The sequence below is a fragment of the Vicugna pacos genome, chromosome 30, assembly GCF_048564905.1.
Source record: "Vicugna pacos chromosome 30, VicPac4, whole genome shotgun sequence".
Lineage (NCBI taxonomy): Eukaryota > Metazoa > Chordata > Mammalia > Artiodactyla > Camelidae > Vicugna > Vicugna pacos.
In genome coordinates this window covers 9,653,655-9,667,455 of record NC_133016.1, presented here as the reverse complement: position 1 = coordinate 9,667,455, position 13,801 = coordinate 9,653,655, and the positions used below count along the sequence as shown (strand labels likewise).

At 44.0% G+C, this 13,801-nt stretch overlaps 1 protein-coding gene across 1 annotated transcript in view; it reads right to left on the bottom strand.

Annotated features, from left to right (window-relative positions):
- Window positions 1–694: 694 nt before the first annotated feature.
- Window positions 695–13,801, bottom strand: part of KDSR (3-ketodihydrosphingosine reductase) — a 35,209-nt gene continuing 22,102 nt past the window's right edge. Inside the window, exons 7-10 of the mRNA XM_072952074.1 lie at window positions 12,154–12,237; window positions 8,929–9,012; window positions 6,037–6,138; window positions 695–4,526 (exon numbers count right to left, since the gene is read on the bottom strand). Coding sequence (XP_072808175.1) covers window positions 4,407–4,526; window positions 6,037–6,138; window positions 8,929–9,012; window positions 12,154–12,237 — 390 coding nt within the window. The 3' untranslated portion in view covers window positions 695–4,406. The remainder of the gene's footprint in view (window positions 4,527–6,036; window positions 6,139–8,928; window positions 9,013–12,153; window positions 12,238–13,801) is intronic.

Below are 13,801 nucleotides of genomic sequence, written 5' to 3'. Positions count from 1 at the left end.
AATGTAATCGCCACGAGGGAGGTACAAATTGTTTCTGCAAAACTGTATCCCTGGTGCCTGGATACCGAGCTCATCACAGGCTCTCAGTAAACATATATTGAATGAGGGTATAAAGTCAGGAGTGGAACAGAAGTCAAGAAATATTTTTGTTTTTAAAGGTCCAAACATAAAAATTACAGAGGTGATATCCTATGCATTTATGTACATCAACTGCTCAAATTAAAAGGTTAAGTTTGCCAATCAAGATATCCTAGGAATCTCTTCTCAATGTGATCAAAAATGTTCTATTTAAGGACTGAGAAATATGAAGGCGTGTTCTTTCCTATAACTGTCTCCCATGCATTTCAGAGTCTAGGAGATATTTCACTGTTGGAATATGAAAGTTTAAAGTATGGGAAAGCAATTTATTTGTATCTGAAACATAATGACTTAAGAAATTTTCTGAAACTCCACACTTCTTACCCTTTACTCATATAGCCCACATCAGAGTCACACAAACACAGAACATATCTGAAACAAGAGCCCAGAATACCACATACTGACTCCGAAAATATTACTTCCCAAAAATTGATAAAAATCAAGACTTGCCAAGTGTTTAAGACGCAAGATTAGGATAACATTATCAAAGAGGGTTGTGTTTTGCTGAAGTGTCTCTTAAAAATGCACATTTCTAAAAAATAAGTTTTCAAATCTGTAAAGCATGTTCCCCATTTATTTCTTGTTGTGATTCAGAAATACAAGATACGAAAATTAGGTTACAATTCTGCCACAAAAGCTTCTAAAGTAGCAAACACAGGTTCTAATATATATCAAAATAGCCATATGCACTCTCATCAGTTTAAAAATGTCTTAGAGTTGTCACATTAAGCAAGTGTAAAATATAATAGCTATTATCTCCTCTTCAAAATACCAAATCTGCCACCACTGCTCCGAACTAAACAAGATTTAGTCCAAACTATGACGGTTAGGGTTAGTAGGTATTTTTCAAAGCTGAGTTACTAATAGTTTAAGGAAATGAGAAAGACGCAAAACATTTTACGTCAAAAAGTATGAACATTTAAGTGTCTTCAAGTGAATAAGACATGTTTAAATTAGAAAATGATGTGATAAAATTAAATCTGTTGATGATATAATTTGGGGGAAAAATTATGGTATTTCCTTCTTCTAGAAAGACAAAGACACCCAATTCTTTGAATCGAAGCAACTGTCGTCAAAATTCTTTTGTCATCAAAATACTAGAAATGGTCTCTCAAAGTTTCACTTTCAAGAGTCAACAATGGATGGTTGAACAGATTCAAATAAAGACCTTAAGAACAAAACATATACAAGTATTAATGTAAAAGAGCCATCACTAGTAGCATTTTTAATTTCTTCTTTTTCAGCTATAAAAATTTAATTTAAAAAAGATATAGAAAAGAACAACCCTCCTGACTTTGTTTTTGTAAAAAGAAGTGAGAATTTTTTTTATATGTTCTTCAGTTATGAAGGGTCCTTGAACATATTTTGGAATTTCTATGGCTGAGTAATGTTAAACATTTTAAAATAAATATACTCACAAATACATTATAATAAAACACTACAACCCAACCTGGCAGAGGCAGGCACTTCAGAACTGAAACTCATAATAAGCTATGGTCACATACAGAGAACCCACCCAGAATTATGATTAAACTTCTTCTACCATGGGTAAGACTTACCCACTTCTGGGTACAACAGAAAGTATTGAATCAATGTGATCCTTTAAAAAAAGCCAACAGTTTCCCTAACAATTTGACTCAGGGCTTACTTTTCTTCCCCTGAGCAAAAAAAAGCAAGTCAGTGAAAAAAAAGGGTTGTATAAGAATTGAGCCAAAAAAGATAAAACATAGAAATTGCCTTATAGTTATTTCCAGGTTCTGGACGAAGTCAGATCCTTGCGTGATGCTACGTAAGCGTCTACAATCCCTTGTCCAAAACCCTTCAGGCCAGATGGGTTGCAGAATTCATCACTTTTTGCATTTTGGGAAGGTAATATGGGACACACACTGGATATTACAAAACATCTCCAGAGTCTGGGGCAATCCCTGTAATCAAACCCATTGGTACTTCTTCAGACACAATTAATGAGCAGCCCAAGGAGTGGCATAAATAAAAAACATAATAATCTCATGTCAGCTCAAGTCAGGTTTTGCTATCAAATGAATTATGGCACCAAATTCAGGCAGGAAAAAAGAAACACCTCAGTTTTCAAAGTTTTTTGGTTCCAGGACTATAGACCTTTGCCATCTCTGATAAACAGCCCCTTCCCTGACACCGTCCTCTCCACACATCTGCTCTCATGCCTGAGCTTCCAGTGGGTCGGGGATCATACTATACCCCGTAGAACAGGGGCTCTCACATTTGCTCAGGCAGCAGGTCACCTGGGGTGACAGTACTCTCTCTGAGGGCACCTTGAGAACGGACATTGAAATAGCGATTTCAAGATAGTTAATCCTATTAAATGAGGCATCATCTTGGGCTAGAGTTTAATACAGACCATCAGCAGAAGGTGCCAACATTCAAGAAACATTTATGAGAAAAGAATAAAATTGAGAAACATCCAGATATCAATTTGTATCTGTTTTCTATCATTAAGAAAATATAGCCATCACTCCCTGTCAGAGGCTGCCCAACACGACTCAACGGAGTTTGGGGACGATGGCTCCCTAAGACTGAGAGTCAAGAAAAACAAAACAGGTTCAGCCCACCGCCATAAACTGCAATGAAGTCATCCCAAGCAACTAATATATTAAATAATCGTTTCTTCTGTCTTTGTCGGTGTTTGAAAGTATGCCACTCTCGTCTTTTAAAAAGACGCCATGGATTAAAGCCATGAGACATTTTTCTTGTTTAAAGACTAAGTCATTTTAAAGTCAAGAGGCTCAAAAACTCAAGAGCAAAAAAAAAGGCTTGCAATACTTTTTAGGTCTTTAATCTTTTGTAGTTTTTTTTTTAAACAATTAAAAAAAAGTTTCTTCTTCAATAGCAGTGGTCTTTTCTCACCAAAATGGACTGGCATGTGGTATTGTATATGCTCACTGTGTGTGCACGAGGGAGGGAACACAGCATTATCATGAAAGTGGCTGTCCCCAAGTCGGAGGAACACGCACAGCGCCAGACTGAAGCAGCTGACGTAGGGGTGGTTATAACTCATCAGAGGCACTTACTGCAGGAATCCACCGGTGAACAACAAAGCCTGTCATCTGGAAACAACACTCGGGGCACCAGGATGTCCAGGGCTACGTTGTGAGAGTGATAACTGGGCTTTCTGAATATGGGGTACAAAGTGGATGTTCTCAGGGCCAGCGGGAGGGTCACAGAAAGAACGGGGTGATCATCTTATTTCAAATGCAAGTCTTTTCACCACCAGCCTTGTCACCCTACATCTTTTTTTCTTAACAAATAGAACTTAAATATGCCATCATTAGCCTTTCTTAAGAGCTACATATATGCTACAGGAGAAGGTCACACTTTCTAATTTTTTCATTTGCTTTAATAAATTCATCAATTAATTTAAAAAGTCAAGTCAAAAAATTGGTCTTCTCTTTTCTTCTGTTTTTACAAAAATATTATATCAGTATAAGCAAAATTGGAAAGGAAAGACACAGCAAGAATAAGACACTGCGATGGAATGGGTGAGCTTCAGATCTTCATGGCTATTGAGGAAACTGTAAACTTTTAAGCTCCTAAGATTCTACTTCTCTTCAGAAAACATTATAGGACACTGTCTTTCTCCGTGAATGAAAAATAAAAAGTGCCTTAAGCATTCGAGTCTAAAGAAGACAAGAAAGCATGATTTTTTCCTACTGGAAAATATTTATCTCCTTCGTCCCACTGCACTGCCCTCTCCCAGCCCCCCTTGTAGTTTAAGGGGATCAAAGAGAGAGAAGCCACGAGGGTCCCCCAGCCACAGAGTGAGTCGGAGACATTATTATGCATCCAGACACAGTGGCAATGTGTGAAACGCACCCGGAATAAAACACACCAAGTTAAAAAGAAAAAAAGGAAAAGAAAAAGAAACCCATAAAACTGCTTTCCATGGAAGGTTAAGAGTCCTCAGAAGGTACATTTCTGGACCGGACCTCTATCGGGAAAGAAAGAATAAATAGAAAAAAAGGTCAGTGATCACTCTGGAATCCTGTTTCCTTACCATCACCTCTCCCCCTTGGAGAATCAGGTGGTCCCCTGCTCCATTTTGCATAGTATTAATAATAATGTCTGGAGTGGAACCTCCAACCTGTTGCTTGCAGCCAGGTTTCTGAAGAGCACTGGTCCAATCTCACAGATTCAAAAGCAAGACATAGGTGTCTGCAGGCCCCAAACTGCGTCCCATTTAGCAGCAAGCTGGTCAAATTATGTAGAGACAGTCTTTTTCCAAGGGGTAAGAATTAGGCAGTTTTGTCCGCAACCTCAGATCTCGCTCTCTGCATCATGCAGCGACGGATGATACTGTCGAAACTTCCCAGGTAGAACAAAGCGATGGTGCGGAAAAGGCCCATGGTGACCACCTGCAAGACAAGCAGACCTCTGAGCTCATCCAACAGTCCAATACAATCGTTTGCTTCAAGGGCTTTTAGGATGATCAATAGCTTCTAGGACACAACTTCCGATCTGCTCCAAGGACAAGGAAGCAGAACGAAAACTGGAAGTGCCAGCAGAACACAGAACAGAAGCTGCCCACGCTGTGCCCCTGGACAGCGCGGGGCCCGCCAGATGGGCAACAACAAAATATTGGTCCAATTAATATATGCAAGTTACACAAAGAAGAAAACAGGGATTCTTGGTGGCCCTGGGGTTCTCAAAGGTGGGGAAGAGCCGCTGCGGCATCGTCAGTATCCAAACTACACACAATCAAGGCTTTTCGGTTTAAGATGTATGTTCTGATCACACAAGGCAGACCCGCTGCTGGGCTCTGAGGACACTGCGGGGAGACAGACACGGTGCCTGCCTCTGCCAGCTCCCTCCGTAACTGGGAAGACACCCGAATGAGAAAAGGCAATTAGTTTCAGGGTTAAGACGGCAATGAACCACATCCATTCACTTCCACTCTTTCTCACTAAGCGCCTATAAATGCAACTTTTAAAAGGCACAAAACTGCAAAGAGAAATATTTTCAAATATACAAGGCCTCAAAAAATTTGCCTCCCAAGCACCCTTTTTTTTTTCAGGAAGCTACTAGAAGAGGTAACCAGTCAAAGAGAGGGATCAACAGAGGAGGGTAGTGTCTTGTGATACAGGAGGCGGGGGACCCAATACCAAGGAGAGACACAGGGGTCCCCCAGGAGGACGTGAAGGGGAGGCTGGGTTCAGCTATGCACCAGACTCAGGGGCAGCCAGACCCTGGTGGTCAGAAGGCTCCAAGAGGAATTCCTTCCAGAAGGTGAAACGGACGGAGTATCTGATATTTCTGAGATGAGACAAAGACAGTCATTATTGATAATACACAGAAAAAGGCCAACGATAGTTCCAGGGGAAACAAAAGGTTGTACAAGAAAGGAAAATTAGTGCATTACATAGCTCAGCTGTGAAGAGCATTTAAACAGCCATCATAACGGCTACTTCAAAGACAGATCTAACCAACGCCACAATGTAACTAAAAAGGGAGGGAGGGATGGAGAAGCGGAGGGTGGAGCAGGAAGGGAAGGTGTCAAAGGAGAGCCACATCCTCACCCTTCCAAGCAGAAGCTAATAACTGATCCCAAACTGAGAAACAAAGTGGCAGGGATCAGGGCAGCATGTACCCTAGAGGGGAACCCAGATTAACACCCCAACGGCAGAGACGGCGTTTTACCTCCACATCCGCAATGCCCAGCACAGAATTCCTCAAGTTACATCATTAACCTAATTCCTATTTACTTATCCCTGGTAGAGGAAGAAAACAGTTGATGCTTCAGTGAAAACTCTTCACATCCTCAGATAAGCTACCATGTCTTCCTTTAGCCGTCTTTCATCGAGGTTCAATGAGAGACGCTTGTCATCTGTCTGTGTCCATCAGTCTGACAGCCCAGGCATAGCTCACCTGCTGGAGCCCTTCTGTGATGGAAGTCACCGGAGCCATTCCACAGGTCAGGGACGAGAGCATGTACCCATCAGAGCCGATGGAGCTGTTAAAATTTCCTTGCTAAAACAGAAGGAAGAGAAAAGAAAGAGGCAGTAGTAGGAACAGGGAAAGGAATCAACTCAACACATCAGAAACAATGAAGCGTGTCCGTTCACTTCAGGTGGGAGAAGAGGGTACAGCACACGCCGGAGCTTGGGGACAATGTGGCCTTGGCCGACGGGCTGGGATGGCTGGCTGGGCACTTCTCAAAATGTGAGTCCACAGATGCTAAGTGTCCTGAGACCCTTTCAGTGGGTCCATGGGGATAGAATGATTGTCATGATGACACTAAGATATTAAGTGCCTTTTCAGCCAGTGACATTTACACTGACAGGCAAAACTGCAGTGTTAACATTAGCACGGGTCATGGTACTGGCACCTCTCCACTGCCATGCACACTTGCAGTGATAAATAAAATCACAAAGAAAACAGAAATTTAAAAAATTTTTTAATTTTAATGTCAGTTTTGCTTAAAAACACCCTTAATAACACAGTAAAATTAATCGTTTTGTTCCATCTCAACCCCTTAATACTCTGCATGACAAAAAGAAAAGCAGGCACCAAGCACTCCGTCCTGCCACGTGAACCACTTGGAAGGGGACAGTGTCTTGAAGAAGAGCCGTCCCCCAACCGTTTACTCAGGGAAGGTCCTGCCTTTTCTGCGGGACACCATTCTTACACGCAAGAACCGCGGACAACCTGTGGTTGTCAGGCGTGGGTATTTGGAAGACACTTCGCAGAAAATGAATGAAGAGACCCTGTTGCCTCAAGGGAAATTGGCAGCTTTTGTAGTCAATGTTCAACTCTCAGCTTTCAAAGGAAAATTAAGAATTGTGAAAATGTGTATGTGCCATTTGGAGAAGGTCAGCTTCCCAACACATAAAGACTTCCATGGTAAGATCAGCAGTGATATTAATGAATCTAATTTTTTGTGTAACTCAGTGAACTCATAGTTTCCAAATGACTAATGCATAATGTCACAAAACCATGAATGGGTACAAAACATTCAAAGTGCAAGACAGACCAATGGACTTCCATGTAGCAGAAGACAAAAAGCTCATTGATAGAGTTTTGAATTTCACACTGCAACTAACCTTTCAGAAATGACTATTATCCAAGCTTATGTTTCATATCCAAAAAGAAAAAAGTCCACAATTCTCTGAAAAGCCTCTAAAATATTCCTCCCTTCTCCAACTATATATCTCAGGAAGGTCAGATTTTCTTTATATCCTTCTTTCAAAATAACATATTACAACAGACAAGATGCACAGGCAGCTATGAGAATCCAGCCGCCTTCTATTAACACAGACATTAAAGAGACGATGAAACGTGAAACAACGCCACCCTTCTCGCTAAATTTTGTTTTTGAAAAATAATTTCTGTTGTAAAAATGTTAACCACTGTATATAAAAACAGATTTAAAAAAACAAATTTCTTCTGTATAGCACAGGGGACTATATTCGATATCCTATAATAACCTTTAATGAAAAAGAATATGACAATGAATATACGTACGTGCATGCATGACTGGGACACTGTGCTGCACACCAGGAACTGACACATTGTAACTGACAGTGCTTCAATTTAAATAAATAAATAAATAAATAAAAAGAAAGACTAGCTCCAATGTTCAAAAAGGAAAAAAATACCTATTTCCTTGAAATACAATAGGTTTCTCATTGCTATTTCAAATGAACAAATGGAAACATATTTCTTAAATGATACAGTTTCAATTTCTGACACAGCACATATTAATAAGCATAGCTCGTGGAAACAAAAGTCCTCCGGGGTTCTCAACAACTTTCCAGTGGAAAGTGGTCAAGAGGTGAAAAAGCGTGCGAACCTGCAGATTACATGAATCCTGCCCAAATACAAAGAGCTGCTTCGGATCATGAAAGACACGGAGTGTTTGCTTTTGACTTGAGATAAGCAGGAAAAACAAAGTCCGCCCAATCCTCTGGTGCCATCTTTCTATGCCTTTGAACACAATCAGGGCAAAGTTCTTCCAGCGTCTGTAGATATGTGAACAGCCTTCAATGTTCCCTGTACTCTGCTCAGTTCGGCCTGAACGTGCAACGGCACGGACGTTCCTCCAAGGCCGCCACACAGCCTGCTGACCCCTCTCATCCCAGTCGCCCCCAAATTCCCTGCATTCAGGGTGGGCCTGGGGTTTACAGGCATCCCCCACACATGGATATCCTTCTGCACGTGCCTTAATAGGAACATTCCCACGAAGCTTGTGGCGCACATGCTGTCCTACAGGAGAGCACCTGGTTTCTAAAAATACCATTTATGACTCTGAATAAACCCAGCCTGGAAGCACCTTAGCTGAGTTAACAGGATGATGGCCCAGTAGGCTGGTGCCACTTTCTTATTAGTAAACATTTGGGAAAATGACAGTGGGAAACAGGAAGGTAAAAGAAAAATTCTTAATCCACAAGTCTGGCAATAAGACACCTAACATAATCTAAAACTGAAAGTCCTACAGAAGAAAGAGGCAGCGGGCCGTACACAGTAAACGGAGCGTGCTGTTCACACACCGCAGCTGAGTCTCACCTTCCTTTCCAGAACCGAAGTTCTCAGACTGATCAAACTCTTCCTAAGATTAAGACCTATCATCAGCTTCCAGGACCCACTAATTAAGATGGAATCAGTAAGGGAAGACAAGTACAGAATAGTATTAGATACGGTCAATCTTAGCTCACCACAAAACCCCCAGCAACTTATGCTTCGAAATAAGCCCTGGGACAAGTATCTTTTCAGAAATACAGTACTGTAACTATTCCTAAAGGGAACAGGAATTTCACTTACTATGGCATCTTTAACAATTTGTTTGGCCACTTGCTCTGGTTTGCAAACAGATGTGGTCTCTGAAATAAGACGAGTCTCCAAGGGCTAAAGGTGGAAAAAAACAAGACATGTTAATTTTATCATTATAAATCACATACCATTACTGCCCATTGAAAAATTCACAATTTTTACAGCTCCCCTCCACCGATTTAGCTGTAATTCCAGTTGTCTACCTTTCTACTGATTCCTATTTTTAGAATTAGGTCTGTCTGGATTCTAAATCAGTTTCTACCTGGTTGCTGTATAAAATTCAGCCTGATAGCTGAAGCAAGACAAGGGGGCTCCAGCTACTCTCTGTGGGATGTGTGTCGCAGCTCCAGTGAGGACCAAAGCTGGAATGAGAACACATCACTGGTACAAAACCAGAGAAACTGCCTCCGCGAATCCTCGGCGCAGGCCACACACCTGACCCACGGTGTTCACGCAGCGCCTAGACCATGTGCCCTGAGGAGACCGGCTCTCAGCATCTCCGTTCTCTCTGTATTCCCAGGCGCCCAACTGCTGGACAGAGCTGAGACCCTGAGCAGGGACAGCCCCAGCCCGTTCAACAGCGGCAGCCGTAGAGGAGGCTGGGAGGAGACCAAGAGAAGACAGATCCCAGGCGTGGCTGTGTGCTCCCTACTGGGCTCGTGTGTCAGACCCCCAAATCTTAGCCTTTTATTCTTGGGTGATTAAAGGCCCATCTCAGTTGTCACCTAGCTCAAAAAGCCTTGCCTGAGTTCTTCACTGGCAGGCACTTCTCCCTCTCACCTTTGAACGTTTCCGCATTAACATATATTATTGCTGCCTATGTATTTGCATTTAGCTCCGAAGTTCCTTGTGGGCAGGGTTTTTGTTTTCATTTTTTAAAAATCTTCTCCGGGGTGACATGCACACATGGGCTCAAAAATTCTTTAGGAGGGAAATTCAGTTAGAAAAGTCAAAACTTAAGCCTTAAACAGCATGAAATGGTAAATTTTATTTACCATGTAGGCTTGAAAAAATAAAGTAAAAACCAGAATATATTTCTTAAAACAGAAAAGCACAGCACTTCATAAAAGTCAAGTGTTTCTTGATGAACCTGAATTGAGAGAAAGCCCCTTTTGAAGGTTCCACCATTCATTCTTCCAGATCCTCAGGCCGGCATAACCATGTATCACCAGATACACCAAAGATTTAAAAGCACTATGGCACCCCCTACAGGGCTCAGAGACCAAGGTAAAATTTTATTTACTGGAAGTCAGCCCAACATTTTAGTGGAAGAAAAACAAAAAAAACCCAATCTAACATCAAAATCAAATCTTCACAGGGAAGTCACCACCCTGTGTCAGCTTTGGCATCTAACTAAAAGATCTCTTACCAAACGTTGCAAATCTGCTGAGCAGATCCCCCTCGTTCTAAAACAGGGCACTTGGCTTAAATTTACTTCTTTGAAATAGTAGTAATTTTAAGAGGCAGAGCCAAAGAGAAATGAATAGGGGAAAGAGCTTCTAACGTATAAAATCTTTTTGCAAATATACAGCCCATGGAGCATAAGTGCCAATTTTTATGCTGTGAAGATTCACACTTACTAAGCGTCACTTTAAAAGAGAAGAAAACCAATCAATCAATGGTCAAGGGGATAAGTTCTGACTGATTCCTTTCTTTCCCATTTTACTTGTTTGCTCACAGAGTACCTACTAGACAGCAAGGCAAAGAGAAGGTTCCTGTGAACCAGGTGCAGAGCTTGCACTCAGCTCAGGATGACTGATGGTTGCTGCGTCAACATTAATGTCCAGAGGTGATAAACACTATGGAGAGAAACAAAGCCTGGGACGAGGAAGGTCAGTGTCCCTTGGGAGGGAAACTTGAGATACAGAGGGTCAGGGAAGTCCCCTCCAAGGTGACGTGTGGACCGAGATGGAAAGAAACACAGGAGGAAGCCGTTCAAACATCCAGAGAGGATGGCAAGTGCCAAGCCCACAGGTGCAAACAGGCCAGGCGAGCTCCAGGAACAGACGGGGCTCCGGCGTGGCTGGGGCCAAGAAGAGGAGAAAACGCTTCGGGCAGGTGGCCACAGTCCAGATAGTGTGGGCCTGGAAGGCTCAAGGTCTCTGGATTCTACTCCAGGCACCATGGGAGCCACGGGAGCCACACTCCCTAACACACAGCAATACCAACGTGTGCTGTTTAACGCTAACTTAAAATTACTTAAAATAAATTAAATTAAAAATTTGGTTTCTCAGGCTCATTAGCTGCATTGCAAGGGTTCAGTAGCCACAAGGCGACCACCATGCAGCGGAGTGCAGACCTAGAACAGTTCCACATTCTAGAACATGCTATTGGACCGAGCTGCACGAGAGGTTTTTGATCTTTGTTTTGTTTTGTTTTTTTTCCAGTTTTGCTTTTTGGCTTTTTTTTGCACAAGAGGGGTTTGAATAGGGGAGTGACAAAACCTGACTAACAGTTGAAAAGGATCACTAGCTCCTGTACGGAGAACAGACCCCAGGGGTGTAAGAACGGAGGCAGGCCGACCAGGCTGAAGACCATTAGAGCAGTTCGGACAAAAACAGCAGTGGCTTTCACTGCTGGGACAGTAGTGACATATGCAGTTAAAAAAAAAAAAGGGGTCTGGTGTGGGATCAGTTCTGGGAGGACAGAGCCAAGTGGACTTGCAGGTGGCCCAGCTGGGTGGCGTGAGAGGAGGGAGGGTCAGGCTGGCTTCGCAGTTTCCAGCCCAGGCAGCTGGGGGAACAGTGGGCGCCAGGTAACGAACGAGATGCAAAATAATAAGGGGGAAATGAGAGGGAATCAAAAGTTCTGTTTTTGAAATGTCAAGCCTCAGATGCCTGTTTGACCTCCACGTGGAGACAACAGGCCAGCGGCCGTTTGGGGGTTTTACGTGAATTTAAGTTCAAGGGAGAGGAGATAATTTTTAAAGAATAAGATCTCATTCATTAAAAACACAGGCTGGACTCTCCATCAAAAATAAAACATCTTATTTATTAAATAAAGCTTGGAGACCATTAGCAGAAATCATTGGCCCTTAAAAATAGGGCTACATTCTCCAAGAGTCCAGATGACAGTTCCAGAAAGTTTGGAGGCCTCTTGCAAGCATGTAAATTGAAAGGAACTCGATTTTCTGACTAAAGGGTGGAAGGACAGAAAACGGGAAAAGGGGTTTCCAGCCACAAAGCCTCAAAACGGGGCCCAGGGAGGCAGACTTACCTTCGTTTTGTTTTCTTCCGCAAACCCAGGGGTGTCTGTGTCTGGTGGGTAGGCCACTGTGACGTAAACGTTATACGGCTTCACCTGCATGTCAGAGACAACGTTTGCCCCTTCAGTCAACAAGACACAGTTTTGCATCCTCCCCCACCGACCTGCGCCAGCCGCCGGGCAGACACTCTAAATACTGCTCTGATTTTCTCAAAAGGCCGGGAGACCAATGGGGTGATTCTGTAAGAGGAGAACTGCCATCAGCAGAGTCAGGAAACCTCTGTCCCTGAAGACTGTTCAGAAATTAAAGCAACAAAACGCACCCCAACCTCGACTCCAGCAAACAGCTGGCCCGGAGGTATGGAGGTGCACCTCCTTCTGAGTTGCTTCCACTCCCACTGACCAGGGGTGGGAGGTGCCCGGGGGGAGAGCAGGTGACGCTTTAAGAAAACCCGCTTGTCCGCCCCGCCCAGCGCACCCCACTTAGGCATGTCGTCCAGGCCTGCTCCTCTGCCCTCGGACTGCAGATCTGGTTTCCCTCGTGGCTGATTTCACCTACAACATGGACTGAGGTCCCTCACATCCCTTCCTCAGTGCCTCTCCTGTGCCCCTAGACCTGGATCCAGACGATACCCAGAGAAGTCTGCTCGCTCGGGAACTCCCTGTGCGAGGAGCCCCTGCCAATGAGGGGGTCGGAGTCACCTCCTCCTCCACAGAACCAGCAGACAGCATGCTCTCCCGGGGAGACCCCCCAGGTCTGACCAGCCAAGCACCTCCCCTGCGGACAACCTCATCCCGTAGTGTTTATATGTGGAAACCCCTTTATCCAGAACAGCTTCCTAGGCTACTTCACCTCACTGCCAGGCCTCCTCACTGACCTTCCCCGCTCATAAACACACCCCCAGCAATTCTAGGAGATTCTCCTGCTGGTCAGCCAGGACACACCCTCCTCGCTGAACCCCTCCCTGCTCCCCACTATCTTGCTCTGATTCTTAGAGACACTAAGGGTGATGGTTCAAACCCTCAACGTCTCTGCCTTTTGTCTGCTTTGGGCTTACTGTTTAGCTCCAAGAAAACACCCAGAGGAGTTGGAAATGGACAGGCAGCTGGTGTAAGGGAGGCCACTGTGTGTCGTAAGGAGGCTGACAAGTGACAATACTGCATTTCTTCCTTATGCAACAGCCTCTGAGAGTATCCCAGGGTCCTGCATTACGTTTAGCTTTGTTTCTCCCTACTTCCGTGTGTGAGCACAGTTCTGAAGGCTGAGGGAGGAGCCGGGGGGTCAGGAGAAGCATGCAGGCAGAAGACCCTGGGCCGCCAGCCTGCAGAGGGCAAGAGCAGTGGACGATGTCCTTGCTGGTTTGGTCCCAGTGCACCAAGGGCGTGAGAGCTCGTTCACTCGGCAGTGCCGGGGCACGCGGCTTCAAGGCCCAGCCATGCTCATAAATAGCTCTGGAGTCGGGCCAGGCAGTGAGGCTGATGAGCAAGCAGTTTCTCTTCCACTTGTTTTTTGAGACAGTGACTTTACAAACTGTCTCCCACGGCCTTGCCCTCCGCTGTGCACAGAGCAGAGAAAAACACCACCAACAAATAAAAGCCAACAAGCAGTCATTAGACAGCCCACCCGAAGCCTGACGCAGACTGCTCAGACTCAGCGGCT